The sequence below is a fragment of the Vicia villosa genome, unplaced genomic scaffold (assembly GCF_029867415.1).
Source record: "Vicia villosa cultivar HV-30 ecotype Madison, WI unplaced genomic scaffold, Vvil1.0 ctg.000044F_1_1, whole genome shotgun sequence".
Classification (NCBI taxonomy): Eukaryota; Viridiplantae; Streptophyta; class Magnoliopsida; order Fabales; family Fabaceae; genus Vicia; species Vicia villosa.
The window spans coordinates 1,968,113-1,986,147 of record NW_026704976.1 but is presented as its reverse complement, the minus strand read 5'-3'; the positions used below and the strand labels follow the sequence as shown (position 1 = coordinate 1,986,147).

The following is an 18,035-nucleotide window of genomic DNA, read 5'->3' as shown; positions in this document are numbered from 1 at the left end:
TTCTATTTTCTTCCCCAAATCATTTTTTCTTTTCTTCTCTCATAATCATTGTGCAGCGGAATCATCTTGCAACTAAGGTGTGTCGGGTTCACTCGAGTGAAGAGTGAAGAACAAGAGGCGGAATCAATCAAAAGAATTGATTTTATTCATTAAGATTGATTCAGAATTCTTCAAGTTTTGGAAGTAATTTCAACAGTTATGATCTATGATCATCCTCTGTTGAATTGGCAATGTAAAATGAGAGGGCACCATTTCTTTTATAATTACAAGCTTAACGTATCATGATCGAGGTTTGTTGGAGATCGCAGGTATGAAGTTGTCAACCAAAAGAACTATCAATTTTTAATTAAAAATGAGTTTTGTTTGACAAGATATACCAACTCACTAGACCTCCAATAGAATGAGATTTTAGGTTCGACTATCTAATTTGTCTCAACTCTTCTCATAAAGTTTTTTCAAAAAATTTAAATGAGGTGAGTCTAAATCGAACGAATGACTTATTTTACTACCTTTACATTTTTGTTTCAAGAAAATGCCACAGCAAATTCTTTTCTACCTTTAATTTTTTAGGTGCCATAAATTTAGTTGAAGTTTTAAATTTATATTATAAAAGTAAATAAAATATAAAAAAATATAATATTAAATAATTAAATATCAATTCAAATAGTAAGAAATCTCTTTCCACTTAACCATAAGTTTTGAAGTTAAAGAGTGTTTAGATGAGATGATAAGAGATCTCTTTTAATTTAATCAGAAGTTCTGAGTTCGAACTCAGTTTTATACATAAAACAATGTTAATTATCTTGAGAGAGAGTTTTACAATTTATTATAGTCATATCTGACTCGAGAAATTAGACTTACGTGCAAATGACCGATTTCTATAAGAAAAAAATTTAATATCAAATACATATCCAACTGAATTCTAAAATAACAAAATGTTGACCAACACTGTATAACATTCAATTCAAAGATATTAAACTTAAAAATATTTTTCATTATATTTGATAATATCCATTAAACAAATACAAAGATGTGTTTTAGAAGAAAGTAGTAATTAAAAAGACCTGACATCATTAGTTAGAACCTTATTCAACTACTAAACAGATAAGGTTTATTGTTACCTATTTAAAAAGTTTGTCTTGTTATCTCTTTATCCTTATGTTAAGGGGTGTGTGGTCGAATAATATCACTTATTTGTGATCTTTATCAATTTTCATTTTCTGAGTTCATTTTGAACAGTCAAGCACTCTAAGTACATGTGTGAATTGGTTGATTGCCGACACATAGCTGCTGGAATTATTTCACCTATTTTCCACCAAATACGCGTTATTGTGTTATATTTTATTTTTTTTAAATAAAAAACTTGATATGAATTTATAAAAAATAAAAATAAAATAATTATCTTTTCAAATATAAAACCGAAATCGCAATTAATATTTTTTGGAATATCAAAGATCTTATTGTTCTAAGTTTCCTTTTCCTTGCCTTAAGAGATAATTTCCATCATTTATATTTGAGTTTTTGTCTCATCTTTTGAAGCAATTGCAAGGTGATTTCGTCATTTAGACCAACTAGACAAGACAATTTTATAGATAAAGTTAACAAAACTCTTAATTTTGTAGTAGCTTTTTGTTTTTTTATGGAACCGACAATTTTATCCCTTGGCTAGAGTAGAATTCAGATAATTTTTGTAGTAGCTTCTTAATTGGTGGTTATATTAGACTCTATTTTGTTAAAAATAACGGTTGACTGATAAACTATTTGATAGCTGATAATTTATGATTGATAACTGATAGTTTGTAGTTTATAACTAATGACTGTAGCTTATAGTTTATAATTAATGACGGATGACTTATAGCTGATAAGCTAATTGACGTGTTTGGTAAAATTAGCGGCCCAACTAACTGATTAATTAAAATGACATAAAAGACATTTAATATGTAATTGTTTTATTTTAAATTAAAATAAATTATAAAGGATAAAAGTGAATTTTAGTTAAAATAATAAGGATAAAATTGAAAGAAAAAATGATAAGTTATAAGTTATAAATGAAAACGTTATTTAAAATAGTGTATGAAAAATAAGTTATAAAATAGTAAAATAAACTATAAATTTGTGATAAAAAAACAGTTACTAAATAAGTCTTTTATTATTATATAAATATATATTATAAGCTATAAACTCAAAAAAGCGCCTGTCAAACGGAGCTTTAGTTTAATTATAATTTTGTAATTTTAAAATATATAGTTTGTTTTTTAAAACAATAATATCTCTTAATTAATCCAAATTTTTTAGATAGTTTTTCCTTGAAAATTGTCAAAATGTCCTTTTCTCATTATATTATATTACACACAATTAACCTTAAAAAAATAAGTTATTATCTTTATCTTCTTTTCTAGGATTTGGAAATTTACAGTACACCTTTCTTACTCCTATCTAAAAAGATTCATACTAAAATATCTTTTCAATTTTTATTTATCCTCTTTTTCTTTTCTATGATGTTAAATATGATCCACATGTCATGTCACCCATATCCATCCATGCCTAAGATATATTTACTATAAGAATATGATTATATGATATTGAGTGTCATGTATACCAAACCTATAACTATATCAAATAAATCCACATGTCCTAGGCATGTTCCCTAACTACAAGTCAATATTCTTTATACTGACTTTATTTTGCATTCAAATTATAGTGTACCTACATGTCCAATTTTGTTAGGTCACAAATGTTTAAGGCTTTACGCCACATACATGAAAGAGGGATGTCCCAAAAATATTATATATATTATATATAGTGAATCATTTGCATGGTTTAGACGGAATTGATTATTTATTATGTTCTTAAATCTTTCTCAGAAGTATGAGCATTAGCTATTTTTTAATGTTTATAACTAATATACACAACCAAATTGATGTAATGCATATGCACTTGCAATGGTTGACCTAAGCATTATGAAACCTACATAAATAATTAAAAAGTTCTATTTTGTGAATTAATAGATATAAACACAAAAATATGGATGTGCAAAATATGAGATTAGATATTTCGTTGATTTGATGTATCTTTCATGGATGTAGATCCTCTCCTTCTCTTTCTCTCATGCTTCGATTCTGCTACAATCTTGACCATTCATTTGTCTTGTTTATTTGTCATTTATGAACATTATTTTTCTATGTAGATCTCTCAACCATTGGATCATAAAAAAGAGGGATGGTTGAACTGAAAAAACAGGAGATGATTCATTCTCATCCCTCATCTAACTCACACTCTGAATATACTAAATACGAGTTTAGATGTAACGTCGGTTTGATGTATCTTTTATTCATCTCTAATATTCAGTTGGATATATGTAGTTGTTGAAAATATATTGCAATAGAGAAATAAAAAATGTATTGATAAAGATTGAATTTAGAAAATTCAAAACGTGTGAATTCACACTAATTTTTAGGTTCAATTTACCCCACCAATTATTATATATTAGATATAATAGAGATTAATAGCGAATTTCCTTCATAATACTTTGAATACTTTAATTGAATTGTACAAACACACTAAATTTATCTTTTGATAATATGTTATAGAAAATATTTCTACACTTTGCTCATACATTGATAAAGTAAATGATAATTTAAAATAGACATGATTATTCACGAAGTCCCTTAAATTAATTTAATGTTTCAGTTTAGTCTCGTAACAAAAAAATTTACATGTTAGTCCCCTTAAAAACACTTCCGTTAGTTGAGTTAGTCTTTTCCGTTAAATTTTATGGAAAAAACGTTAACTTATGATGATGTGAAATGACAACAAAATAATTAATGCAAATCTGAGTTAACATTTGTATTAAAAAACGTGATTTAAACCATAGAAATTTTGTTTTTGGAGGTTAAAAATCCTTACAAATCATTAGTAATGTGTAAAAAAACACAACTCTTCATGTTCTCGTGGAGAATCAAACCTACATATTGAATAAAGCCACTCTAAAGGCTAAAACACTTCCGTAAATGACAAACACATAGATCAAACAAATATCTAAAATCAAACAGATAGATAAAATTAGAACAAGAGAGTGAGAAGAAAAATTTTATTCTTAATTCTACCAACTAAAAATCTACTATTATTTTCTTCATCATATATAAACGTTCACTAGTGCAAAAAACACATTTTAAATCAAACATTTTAAATCATATGTTTTCCACTTGATTTAAAAATTTGAAAAAAGTAGGACACGGGATATATATATTAAAGAGAATAATATTTAAATCAGTTAATCTGATTTAAAAAGAATTTTTTATAATTAAAAAAACTAGTTAAAAGACAAAGCCCAATGCATCTATTGTTTAAAGAATGTATTTCCAATTTAAGGCTTCTATGTGCTTTTTATAAATTTGAATTCTGATTTGATTTGATTTTCTATGTGGGATTTGAACTTCTGGCTTTTGTATGCTTTATGTGAAAGTTTGTTTTGCTATATTTAGAATTTGGAAAGTGCAGCCTTTTGTATGCTTTATGTGAAAATGCAAATTCTGTCCTTGTATGCAAATTATAAGTGCTAATTCACTTAGGATATTTTACTAATAAAGCTTGTAATAATGTTGATTTGAGATCCGAGGATTAATGCAGTATCTTTAAGTGGAGGTGGAAATGGATTTTGGGAAATTGTTCATTGGAGGGTTGAATTTGATTGTTAGCCACTTTTTTATGCTGTGCCTTTATTCCATGTTGATATGTTATTGATCCAAATTTGGTGCTTGGCTTTAGGTATATAAAACACCTTTGTAGTCAGTTGGACAAGACTGACTTGTATGGTTTCATTGATCCATATTTCATTCAACCACAAAATGACCGAGCTAGTTCTTAGTCTTATATAACTGAAAAGCTGTTTGAGAATGACAAAGACTGTTTTTTTATACCATACCTCAACAAGTAAGTGTATTTGATCTTCATAATAATTTTTACTAAATTAGTTTTGTTAGGTAATCACATATATTAGAAAGAATTGAAGTTGATTCATTTAATTTTTGTTTCCATTGAAGTTGACTCGTTTAATTTTTGTTTCCCATGGAATGTAGTCATCATTGGCAATTACTCATTATTGAGCCAAAAACACAAAATGTAGTATTTCTATGTTCGATGGGGTTGAAGCCAGATAAAAACATTGTTTTTATTGTTGATTCGTAAGTATAATTTATTTCCTTACATATAATTTACGATGTTTTAGAAGACAAATTTAATGATTATATTTTATTATCGTAGAGCCATAGATGGATATAATAGGTTGAAAGGTTCGAGAAAACAGAGAAAGCCAACATGGACCATTAATCTCAAAGTAAGTTAACAATTTCATAAATAATTTAAATTTTATTAATAATTTTTGTATATGGTATTTACTTACTATAATTTATTGTATTGTAGTGCCAAAGACAATCTTTCCATTTTGAGTGTGGCTATTATGTTATGATACATATGTTGAATATTGTATCAGCTGGGATTGTTAATACATGGAATCAAGTATGTAATACATTTTTTTAATTATGTGTCAATTGTCTTCTTTAATGTTAATACAATATTCTAATATTTTTTTAATATTTATTCAGATATTTGGAGATTCAACGCCATTTCATGATGATGAAGTTACGAATGTTCAAGAACGTTGTGCAAATTTTATTTTAGAATCCATTTGAAGTAACTTGGTTAGGTAAAAAATGGCAATCATGGGCCGGTGCCATTTGTTTTTGTGCTTCTTTGTAGGCATCATAGTTTGTTTAGTTTTGCTTAGACTAGCTAGTATTTTGATACTACTTTAATTAGGTTTTGGCAAGAGTTATTTTGTTTGTGGTACTGTTTGTGACATCATTTCTTGAATATTTTAAAATTGATGGAATTTATTTAAAACATTGTTCCATGGTACTATTTGTATTAATGATTGTGTATGAAGTACTGGATTAGTATTTGGTTGTGATGAAATTTTGTATTATTCAGAATGTATTGTACCATGTTGACGAAGAAACAAGAATTAAAACACTAAGTCGATTTAAAAACATGATTAATTAGAATGTATTGTATTATTCAGAATGATAATTAGTTAAAAAAAACAAAATTTTGATTTTAAATCAGATTAATTGATTTAAAATAACTTTACTAAATCACGTGATTCGATTTAAATTTGAGATTTTAAATCGGATCATATAGATTTAAAAAACTGCGATATTTTTTGGATTATTTTTTAAATGTGTCAAACCGATTTAAATAAATATTTTTAAATCATATTAACCGATTTAATAAAATATTTTAAATCGGCTGATAACCGATTTAAAAATGAAAAACTTTCTAAATCGGTCAGTATTAAATCGGAGCATTAACCAATTTAAAAAGTCATTTTTACCCGATTTAAAAAGTAGTTTTTGTACTAGTGGTTGGAAGTTTTCTCAATTCTTTATTGTCCGCTCCAGCTAGTATCTGGCTTCTCTACATGGTTCATAATACAAAAGTCAAAGATAATACATTTTCTAATAATCTAAGAACTCGTTAAACAAACTAACAAGTTAGAGTAGCATGTAAAAGTGTCTCCATCTACAATAATTTGTAGTTCTTTAACTTGAAAAGAAGTTTCAAAAAGTATCTATCATGCCACATAAAAGGAAAAGAGTTAAACATGGATAATGTTGTTTGTGCAAAACATACCTTAGGTTCATAAACACAAGCCAATGCTCCAACAATTAGGCTCCCTAATACAAATCCACCAACAAAAATACTTTCACTATTTTAATGAACTATTATGGTGTTACCCCACTATTTTTATTTTTATGCTTGTATGCATAATACTGATGTAAATGCACCATAAAGATATGTACTATTTTCTATCTTGCTCGAACTATATAAGAGACGAAGACTTACGTGATGCTTTAGCTCTAATATAGGAACCTAGAAAAGCTTTAGTGGAGCTCATTTTCAAGAAGTATGTATCACCTGGCTTCAACATGGATCCGAAATTAAATAAATTTGAATATCATATTTCTAGAAAATTGTTAAGAAATGTGGTTGGGCCTAACTCAACCTTACAAAACCGACTTTGTAGGGTGAAGATTGCCCTTACTTATAAGAACATGTTCAGGCCATATATTGCCCGATGTGTGGTTGGGCGTAACTCAACCCTACAAAACCGACTTTGTAGAGTGAGGATCGTCCTCACTTATAAGGACATGTTCAGCCATATATTATCCGATGTGAGACTCTTAACAAAAATCAACAAAAACCATAGCACTGAATATGTTAAACTTTTATAAAAACTAAATCTTTACAAAAAAAATCATGAACAAGAACAAGACCTATTTGCAAAATCTGAAGAAAAACTCATAAAAACTGAAACTTTTAAGAAAAAGGAATAACAACAAGACCCATTTGCTAGATTTGACGAAAAATTCATAAAAGTGAAACTTTACAAAAAAGCGCGAACAAGAACAAGACTCATTTACTAGATATGAAGAAAAACCCAAAAAAATAGAAATTTTAAAATCCAAACTAGTCAGAGACCCGTGCTGTCGCACGGCTGCATTATTTATGGTATAGTATTTTTTGAATGATATGAAAAAACTATGAAATAAAAAGTTTGACCAAATTGTATATATAAAATAGAAATTAACCATTAGAAAAAAAAATTAATTTCAACAACATATATTTTGAGGATGGATAAATTAATTATGATATTGTGTAAATAACTAAAAAAATATGTAGTAATTTAGAATCTTCAAATAATAATCATAAATATATTTGGGGGCGACCGTTGTTGAACTGTCGCAATTTTCTTTTAAGGGCAGTTGGGCCTACAACCGTCGTAAAATGTTTCAGATTTCAAAAAAATTATGTCGCAGCCTAAATGTCGCAAAAAAAAAATTCTTGTAGTGTGAGATGGAGAAAAAATTAATATTTAAAAATAAAGATTTTGTCTCTTGAATTAAAATAATGATTGATTAACTAAAATAAATATTGTCTTGTTAGTGACCCGTGAGATAAATACATTTTTTATCATGCTAATTAAATTAAAAAAATACATTATACAAATAAATCTAAAATGAATTACTTAATTATTAAATAATTATACAAAGAAAAAATTGAGCCATGAGACGGAAAGAGAATAAAAAGAATTTTAACATTTGAAAAAATAAATAAAATATGTATTATGTTGATAGTGACCCGTAAACCACAACATAATATCATTTAAATTTATTTAATATTGTATCATATATATTTAAAAACATATAAATTTAAAATGAACGATTCAATTATAAATGAATAATAATCATAAATATGCAACTATATTATATTTTCAATTGAAATTGTACTTTATAAAGAGAAAGAGAATGAGATAGTGTATTATGTTTTTAAAATTAAAAAAATAAAATATTCAAATAAATTTAAAATGAATTACTTAATTATTAAATAATTAAGCAAAGAAAAAAATCGATCCATGAGATGGAAAAAGAATAAAAAGAATTTTAACATTTGAAAAAATAAATAAAATATGTATTATGTTGATAGTGACCCGTAAACTACAACATAATATCATGTAAATTTATTTAATATTGTATCATATATATTTAAAAACATATAAATTTAAAATGAACGATTCAATTATAAATGAATAATAATCATAAATATGCAACTATATTATATTTTCAATTGAAATTGTACTTTATAAGGAGAAAGCGAATGAGGTAGTGTATTATGTTTTTAAAATTAAAAAAATAAAATATACAAATAAATTTAAAATGAATTAATTAATTATTAAATAATTAAGCAAAGAAAAAAATTGATCCATGAGATGGAAAAAGAATAAAATGAATTTTAACATTTGAAAAAATAAATAAAATATGTGTTATGTTGATAGTGACCCATAAACTACAACCTAATATCATGTAAATTATAAATGAATAATAATCATAAATATGCAACTATATTTTATTTTCAATTGAAATTGTACTTTATAAGGAGAGAGAAAATGAGGTAGTGTATTATGTTGTAGAAAGTTGGTAGACCAATGAGAGTGGAACACTTGGTGCAAAAGGTAAAAAGGTGAAGAGTCATTTACTAGATATGAAGAAAAACCCAAAAAAATAGAAATTTTAAAATCCAAACAAGATATTTCATCTGGGCTTTGGAGATACACTGATTTAGTTTCAAGTAAAAAAGTGTATAGTATTATATGCTAACATTAACTTTTTTAGGAATTCATTCAATTTAAAACTCAATTTCCAAAATAAATGAAAAGTGAGGAAGGAACTCATTCAATATCACCGGCATTTCCTTCCATATTTATATACATGTTAATTGTAAGAATATTATCTCCTTCCTCTATAAAAAACAGGCTTAAAGCATGTTGCTGACAGAATGTATTATTCAATATATGGAATCAAAAAATGGTTTCATATATTGAATAAGCCAAAAAAGTCAGGTAAGATATTAAAAATCCATCAAGAGTGTCACATAGGTAAAAGTTAACGTTTTTTAGAAAATTTAACGAAAATGACCAATTTGACTAACAGAACAATTTTTACAGGAATACTATGTAACATTTTTTAGTTAAGGGACTAAAGAGAAATATTAAATTAAGTTAATGGACTAAAATATGCATTAAACCTTTAAAATAATTCTAATCAGTGGCGGAGCCAGCGCCCTGCGAGGTAGGGCAGCTGCCCAGGCTCCGCCGCCACACTTCAAGTAGTTCTCCCGTTCACAGTGGCCACGACACAGACAAGTTACGATTCATTCTTCATCACGACGACCACTGCATGGAAAGACTAAGATTTATTATCGATCACGACGACCACCGCACAGACAGGGTAAAGTTCATTCTCAATCACAGTAACTAGCGCATTAGCAAGGTGAGATTCGTTCTCGATCTCGACGGCTTCCACACAGTTTACCAACACCGTCATGGTATTTCCTTGTGTTCTCCTCATTGTCAGTCACTTTTGGGATGGAGCAACTCAATTATTTATCTACAAAAGTAAGTTCTTTGTCGCCTTCTCATTAATTTAGGGTTAGTGTTCCAACTCTATTTGATTCTTGATATGAAACCCCCAATTTTTTATCAAACTCTAACCTCAATTTTACCATATTTTAGCTATAGCTTTTATTTTTGGTTGGTTAAATCAAGGATTTTTATGATTTAATGATTAAAGGTATTGTTAGTTTGTATGGAGAATTGAAAATTGCTGGAATATTGACATCTTGTATTTCCTTTAAATGTTGTTAGTCTCTGCTGAAAATGTGTTTTAATGACTACATCTTGAGCTATGAGTTAGAAGATGTTTCACAAGAAGTACCAATTTTCTTCCAATTCATTTATACTTTTTGTTATATATATATATATATATATATATATATATATATATATATATATATATATATATATATATATATATATATATATATATATATATATATATATATATATATATATATATATATTGCCAATTGTTTAATTTAACTTTAACTATGTCATCAAAACTATTGTTGCTCTGCTGTTTGTCAGTTATTTATATCCCTCAATGGAGGTTAGAGCTCATTGACAAGTATTGTAAGGGATGGATGCCTCTTACAGCACTTCTAGAATTTATCTAATGATTCAAATCAAAAGGCAATCATAGAAAAACCTAAAAAAAGGATTTTGGTTGTTCCATGTGGAAAGAAAGAAAAAGAAATATACAAACATAGGTCCTTCCATGTTTTATGTTTCTTATTGCACAACACATACTATTTCTTCTACTTTATTTTCAATCGAAATGACATGTTTCAATGTGATTTTCTATTGAAGGTGTGGCAGGCAATTTGCTGAGGAGGTATTCTCTTAGCTCTATCTTTTACTCACCGAAGAACCACCTCTTGATGAGCCAAGAACTAATGATTTATGTGTTATTTTCGGGGTAGACAAAATTTCAACCCTTGGAAAAAGCAAAGAGGATGACGAAGACGCGTTAATTGATTCGGATGATCAACTACAATTTCCTCGCGAAGAGAAACAAATTGACATTTCAAAAAACATAGGAGACAAGGTGCATGTCAATATCAACATAGGTTCAATTTGTGATTATGAGTGCAAAGGTATGTGCATGAAATGCGGTAAAAACCTTAACACTGGGAATTGCAGTTGTAGCAAAGAGGATGTAAAAGAAGAAAGCTTCGGCCCGTTTCGAAATTTAAGAGAAGATGCAAATGAAAAAAAATCATGAAGTTCATGTTTAAGATTTATAACGGTGTTAGATAAAACATTATTGCGAAAGTTGATTTCTACATATGACCTCAGTTAGTGGGATAAGACTTGGTCGAAAATTATGAGGTCAGTGGCGGAGCCAGTGAAAACTTGCCCAAGCTTCATACTGTGGGTACCTCGACCGCACGATGCACGATGACATCAATTGGAGGCCATTCAGCGACAACACTGTTGTTGTCGCCTTTGACAGCATCTCGTTATATTCACGTTGGTTGGCATGCGGGACCAACACCATGGTGAGGTATCTCCCTGAGCAGTGCATGCAGCAGTTTGGATTTGTGCAGATGATACCAAGGTCACCTTTTGAGGCTGCTCCCGACACAGTTACCCGAGTGCAGCTCACTGCCATATTTGCGGATTGGGAGTGTCATGTGGTCCCGGAGGAGTATCGTCGCATGCAGGTCACCCAGGACTGGCACAGTGTGGAGGGGTATGTCACATGGTTCTATCGGGTGTCACATCCTCTAATGACATCCGACGCTCCCGGCGCTCCTAGGCCATCATACGAGGAGATCCTGGAGAACCAGCAGGCCGAGGATGACGATGCCATTAATCTCCTGCCGATCTGCCAGTAGATAGAGCTGCTTGGGCGGGACGCGTTGGATCGAGGTATCATTGATTAGGGCGGTTCAGAGGCAGTCGTCGTGGTGGAGAGGATCGTCGGTGATGCGGGCCGTGCGGCGGCATACAGGAGGCAGAGGAGGTCCCAGGGAGAGAGGGTTAGGCATACCCAGTAGGGGTTCGGGTTTATTTTTATTGTATTCGGATTGTATATTTCGCACACTATGACTCGGTCTGTATATATTATTTGGATTTTATTTATTATATTAGTATTTTACGTTGATATGTCGTTTGTTTTGTTCGGCGTTTTCGTTTTGTATATATTACTCGTTTTGTATATATTTTGTACGGGACTGTTAGAAAAAGCATAAAAAAAGATAAACTTCTGCATAATTCGGAAATGCACATTCGAAACTCCCCAAAATGTGAAAAAATGTGTTTTCGGAAGTGCATCTCCGAAAACACCTCCATTTGATGTTTTCGGAGATGCACTTCCGCAGTCTGGAAAAATTTTAAAAAAAAATACTTCAAAGATGCATCTCCGAAGCAGAGATAAGTTGAGGTTTTTGCTAGGAGTGACTCGAAAAGGTGGATAAAGAAATAATGTTATATGTTTGCAAATCCATCCTACACAACCGTACTGGAACAACTTATACCATCACATCAAAAATCGGTGTACAAATAGTTATGATTTCCCTTTACTCTTATTTTTAATTATAAAAATTTGCCTTCAATCACTTCTAATAGAAGAGAAATACACATACAATATGCTAGGTTGACAACATGACAAATAAGTTCATTATATATTTATAGTAAAAAATAATTTGTTGAAAAATGGATTCAAACAAAAATATATACTAGTTGGTCACCAGTCACGACGTCACTATGTAGTTAATATGAGAACAAAATGAGAAGCAGTCGGCCCCACGCGTAAATCAAATGGCTGACATTGAATGTAGATTCTTGTCCGTACACTACATTCCCTCTCTATAAATTCCGTTCCCAACTTCACTCCTTCAACACTGTGCTCTCTTCTTCAAACTCAACAACAATGCTTTCTCTCAAACTTCTCCTAATTTCCACCGCCGTTATTTTCACTGCCTTGGGATTCAAATCCTCTCTTCCACTAGCCACCACAAACCTCCATCTCCTATGGACTTTCTTCCTTCTCTGCTTAACTCCTCCATATCTCTTCTTTACCGTCAACACCATCATCATCCTCATCCTTGTTTCCTCCAAATTCCATCATTCCAACGCCCAACCAAACCATCCAATTCTGGACCCCACCATTCCTGACCATTCATCCACGTCCAAAGATCAACAAGTTGGAGAAGTGACGAAAGAAATCGACCTCGGAAATTCGCTACCGGAGATGATAAACTCGCCGGATAATCTACCACCGATGATCAATAAACCTCTCGTTTCATCGAGGTGCATTCACCGGAAGCCTCTTAAATTTAACCCCGAAGGTATGAACAATTTCTTTATAATTTTATTTTTATAAAATAAGAAAAGAAAAAAAAAATTGTTGTCGTTTTTGTAAAGTGCATGGCGTTTACTTTGTTATAGGTGGGAAAGCGTTGAAGGTGGCGGCGAAGCAAAAACGGCACGAGACGTTGGAGAACACGTGGAAAACGATAACGGAGGGTCGGTCAATGCCGTTAAGTAGACACGTGAAGAAGTCTGACACGTGGCAAAACCGTTATGAAGTGGACCCGCATCAACCAGAAGATTCTGTTAGAGATTTCAACTTGAACAAGACTACTGTGAGGTTGAGAAAAGAACCGTCGCTGAGTCAAGACGAGTTGAACAAACGAGTGGAAGCGTTTATAAGAAACTTCAATCACCAAATGAGGTTGCAAAGAGAAGAATCGTTATTAAATAAATCACTACCAGAATATGATTAACCGTGGTGCAAGTTAAATTAACCTATATGTTTAAAAAATACAGGAAAAAAACGTGTAAATTTTATAATAGTAGGGGATTTCATTTAGAGTAATATTACATCGTATTCGTATTTATATCTAGGCATTTTTTATTTTTTATTTTGTTGTGCATGTGAGTTTAGGTAAGATAATAGTCAAAGTGTTTATACCTTATGGTTCACGTGAGATGAACGTGGATAAAGTTCCAGCATGTATATTTCTGTCAAGAAACAAAATACAGAATGTTTTTAGGGACATCGGAATAATTGTTGTTCGTGTTTGTCTCTAGTTAATTGAATGAATGGAAGACTGTGATTATGAATGCAAGAACCGGAGGATCAGTAGCACGTCCACCACACAAAACATTCAATATTATGAGATCATGTTAATTAAAATAGTTTTTTTTATCAATTAATTAAAATAAAGTTAAAATTGGATAAAGTCGCTATTTTCTCTTTCAAACAAAATAAAGATAATTTTATCAATTTTGACATGGTGAGGACTAGGTTACCCCATCAAAACTAAGGGTAAATTACCCATATTTAGATAGACAAATAAGATTATGCCATTTGTATTTCTTTTTAAATATTAATAATAATAATAATTTTATCAGATATTTTAATTATATATTTTTAATTGTTTTTATCTTTAATATTATTATACTTTGTCTATTTTACCCTTTAATTTAAATAAAAAAAGAGTTAAGATCTTCTATTTTGTATTGATTGAAAATCAAATGCGTTAACTTTTTCCCCCTTCCACCATGTTACCGATTGAAAATCCCTAACAACCTCTCCTTCCACTGTGTTTCCAATCTGAAATCCCAAGAAATATCAAGTGAGAGCATTTTTTAAATGAGAGATGAGAGGAAGAAATATCAACCATTAGATTCATCAAGAGAGAGAATGTTAATACATTAATGAGGCTATTAATTTCTCTCTCTTGATGAATCCAATGATTGATATTTCTTCCTCTCATCTCTCATTTAAAAATGCTCTCACTTGATATGCTCCCTATATATATATATATATATATGTATATATATATATATATGTATATATATATATATATATATATATATGTATATATATATATATATATATATATATATATATATATATATATATATATATATATATATATATATATATATATATATATAAAGTGAGATATTATTATTCTAAGAAAGTGTAGAAGAGACTGAAGAGTTACTCCTAATCTTAACAATTGATGTTTATTAATCTAAACTTTAATTGATCATTTAATTTAATTATTTTTAGAAATATTTTTTTATATAAAAAAATTAATTAAAATTGTTAGACTAATGAAAATCAATTATTAAGATTTGGAAGAACTCTTCTACACTTACTTTTGGAGTAAGAATATCCCATATATATATATATATATATATATATATATATATATATATATATATATATATATATATATATATATATATATATATATATATATATATATATATATATATATATATATATATATATATATATAAAAGACAGAATCAAATGACACTAAGGTGTCAAACTTAGTAATATGACACCTCTGATAACTCTTCACCTCATGTTCGTATACTAAAATTACCTGTTGGATTGAATAATATTATCATATAGATCATGTCTATAAAATTTAATATCAATCGGAAATCCCAATTATTTAAGATGTTTGCATGGTGCTCACTAAGCCAACTATCAAATTTGAGGTCTATGAAGCCCTTATGTCAATGAAGTAATACAAATCCTTGTGATACAAGAGGAAGCAAGAAAAATGTACAAGTTGCACAAAGCCTTTTATGGTCTCAAACAGACACCTATGACATGGAACAAGAATATTGACTCAGACTTAGTCGAATTGGGATTCGTCAAATGCAAGTTTGAGTATGATGTTTATCTTCATGTTGTGGCACAATATATAACAGTCATTTGCTTATATATCGATGATTTGGTGGTAACTGAATAGCATGGAAAACTTGTCGAAGTTCTAAGAGCTGATGATGAGGGAATTTGAAATGTCGGATCTGGGAAAGTTGTCGTATTTCCTAGGCATAAAATTTCAAATTACCAAACAAGGTGTGATGTTGCATCAGTATGTCAAAGAGATACTAAAGAGATTCAAGATGGATGATTTGAATCCTGCATCTTTGTCTATCGAACCAAATTTGAAATTGGATAAGCATGGAGAGGAGGACAAAGTCAATGTAACTTTACTCAAACAAATTTTATGATCTCTGAAAGCAAAAAAGCTACGATTACTTGCTATTTAGATGTTGATTGGTGTGGAGATAAGGAAGATCAAAGAAGCACAATTGGTTACTTCATTCAAGTATTTGATGCCACAATCTCACGGTGCTCGAGAAAGAAACTTGTCACTACGCCAAATATGATCTTTTGCAGCACCCCTACGAGAGCGCTTTTAGGGAAAAGCGCTCTTATAGATTTCGCTAAAAGCAAAACAAAAAAAACAAGGGAAAAAGCGCTGGTAAATGGTGGGGGTACGAGAGCGCTTTCTAGAAAGCGCTGGTAAAGGGGGGGGGTACGAGAGCGCTTTCTAAAAGCGCTCTTATAGGGGGTGGGTATGAAAGCGCTTTCTAAAAGCGCTCTTATAGGGGGTGGGTATGAAAGCGCTTTTAAAAGCGCTCTTATAGGGGGTAGGTACGAAAGCGCTTTTAGTAATAAAGCGCTGGTATAAAGGGGCATATGAAAGCGCATCTGAAAAGCGCTCTAGTAGCCTTTTTTTAAATTTATATTTCATAAAATTAAAACACCCTATTAGTTTCAGAAAACAAAAAAGGGTCTTCTTCTTCCTCGCTCATCACCCAGTCTCTCACATCTCTCGTTGTCTCTCACAAACCTTTAACTCTCTCTCTACAACACATCTCTCGCCGTCTCTCACAAAACAACTTGCCGCCGCCTCCGTTCGTACTCCCTCCGCCGCCCACTGTTCGTATTCCCTCCGACGGTTGCAGTTGCAGAGCTGCCGTTCGTACTCCCTCCGTCGTCGTACTCCCAAAACAACTAGCCGCCGCCGCCGTTCGTACTCCCTTCGAGAAAAAACGCAGGTTCGAACCCTATCCCTATGAACTGATTTTGGATTTGTGTTTGGTATTTCATACCTTGTTACTTTCTGATGGCAATGTCAAAAAGAAGTTCTGCTATTGTGGTTTTGTGGATTGTACTGCTATTGTGGTTCTGCTATTTTGGATTTGTATTTGGTTTTGTGGATTTGTATTTGTGGATTGTACTGCTATTGTGGTTCTGCTATTTTGGATTATACTGTTTTGGAATTCTTGCTGGCTAGAGTTGGAGGACAGATTTTTGTTTGTTTGAAGGGTAGAGAGTGTTTCTAATGCAGGTTGATTGTTGTTTGTGGTACTGCATTTGGGATAAATTCAATTCTATCTCTTTGCTCACTTATTTCTAATGTTTGCAACTTTTCCTATTTATACTTTAGAGTTGAGCATTTGAGTGCAGTATTTCAGACTTGTCCTCTGTTGTTTTTTCCACTACTTTTAACTCATAAAAATGCTTTGAAATGTGGTTGTACGAAGGTATATAGATGCAGGAATTTTGGTGTTGCTTTAGTGATTGATAATGTGAATTGTATTGCTTATTTGGTGGACATTTGATGCTGGAAATTTCTATGATGGTTGGTGGTGTTGTTAACATGTAAATTGAGAGAATGATGAGTTTCAATGGTGTTGAAATGCTGGAAATTAAATGGACAATTGATAATAGTGTTGTTTTGAGTTCATTGCAACTGGTTAGAGCATGAAAAATGGTAATGACATTAGTGTTTTGGTGCTAATTAGAGCAGGTCGAGCAGCTGAAAATTAATTGGTACCATGTTTATGTGAATTATTGTGCATTTTAAATAATTGAGTTCTAGATTGGGTTTATTTTGATATTTGTTAGTAGTGGTGTATTTAACTGCATCGTGTATATGTTTAATTTTACAGTTACTTTGAAGTCTCTGGTTTCTACTTGTACAACGCCGATTCAAACCTACCCATCTCCCACATCAAGTCTAACTCAGGTTACTATCCCTTTCTTCTTGCTTATAATTTGTTGTTTTCTGCTTAATTTCAATTTCAATTTATATGAGAACCATAACTTGAAGATGATGGATTATTATATTAGAGGGTATTTCTCAACTGTTTCTACTTTTTATTTTTAAAAAAATAATCTTTTATACTATATTACTTTCATATTTTATGATATTTTTGTAGTTTAACAAATATATCATTTTTTTCTTAC

General features: G+C 30.5%; 1 protein-coding gene and 1 long non-coding RNA gene across 2 annotated transcripts; both read left to right on the top strand.

Moving 5' to 3' along the window:
• Positions 1–5,262: 5,262 nt before the first annotated feature.
• LOC131622794 (uncharacterized) lies at positions 5,263–5,973 on the top strand. Its single transcript, XR_009290007.1, has 3 exons — positions 5,263–5,335; positions 5,422–5,517; positions 5,604–5,973. It is a non-coding gene; the product is annotated as an uncharacterized LOC131622794 (long non-coding RNA).
• A 6,874-nt stretch (positions 5,974–12,847) lies between these two features.
• LOC131622793 (uncharacterized) lies at positions 12,848–14,585 on the top strand. Its single transcript, XM_058893828.1, has 2 exons — positions 12,848–13,308; positions 13,409–14,585. Exons 1-2 carry the CDS (start codon positions 12,891–12,893, stop codon positions 13,744–13,746), a joined length of 756 nt encoding a protein of 251 aa, XP_058749811.1. The 5' UTR covers positions 12,848–12,890; the 3' UTR covers positions 13,747–14,585.
• Positions 14,586–18,035: the final 3,450 nt, after the last annotated feature.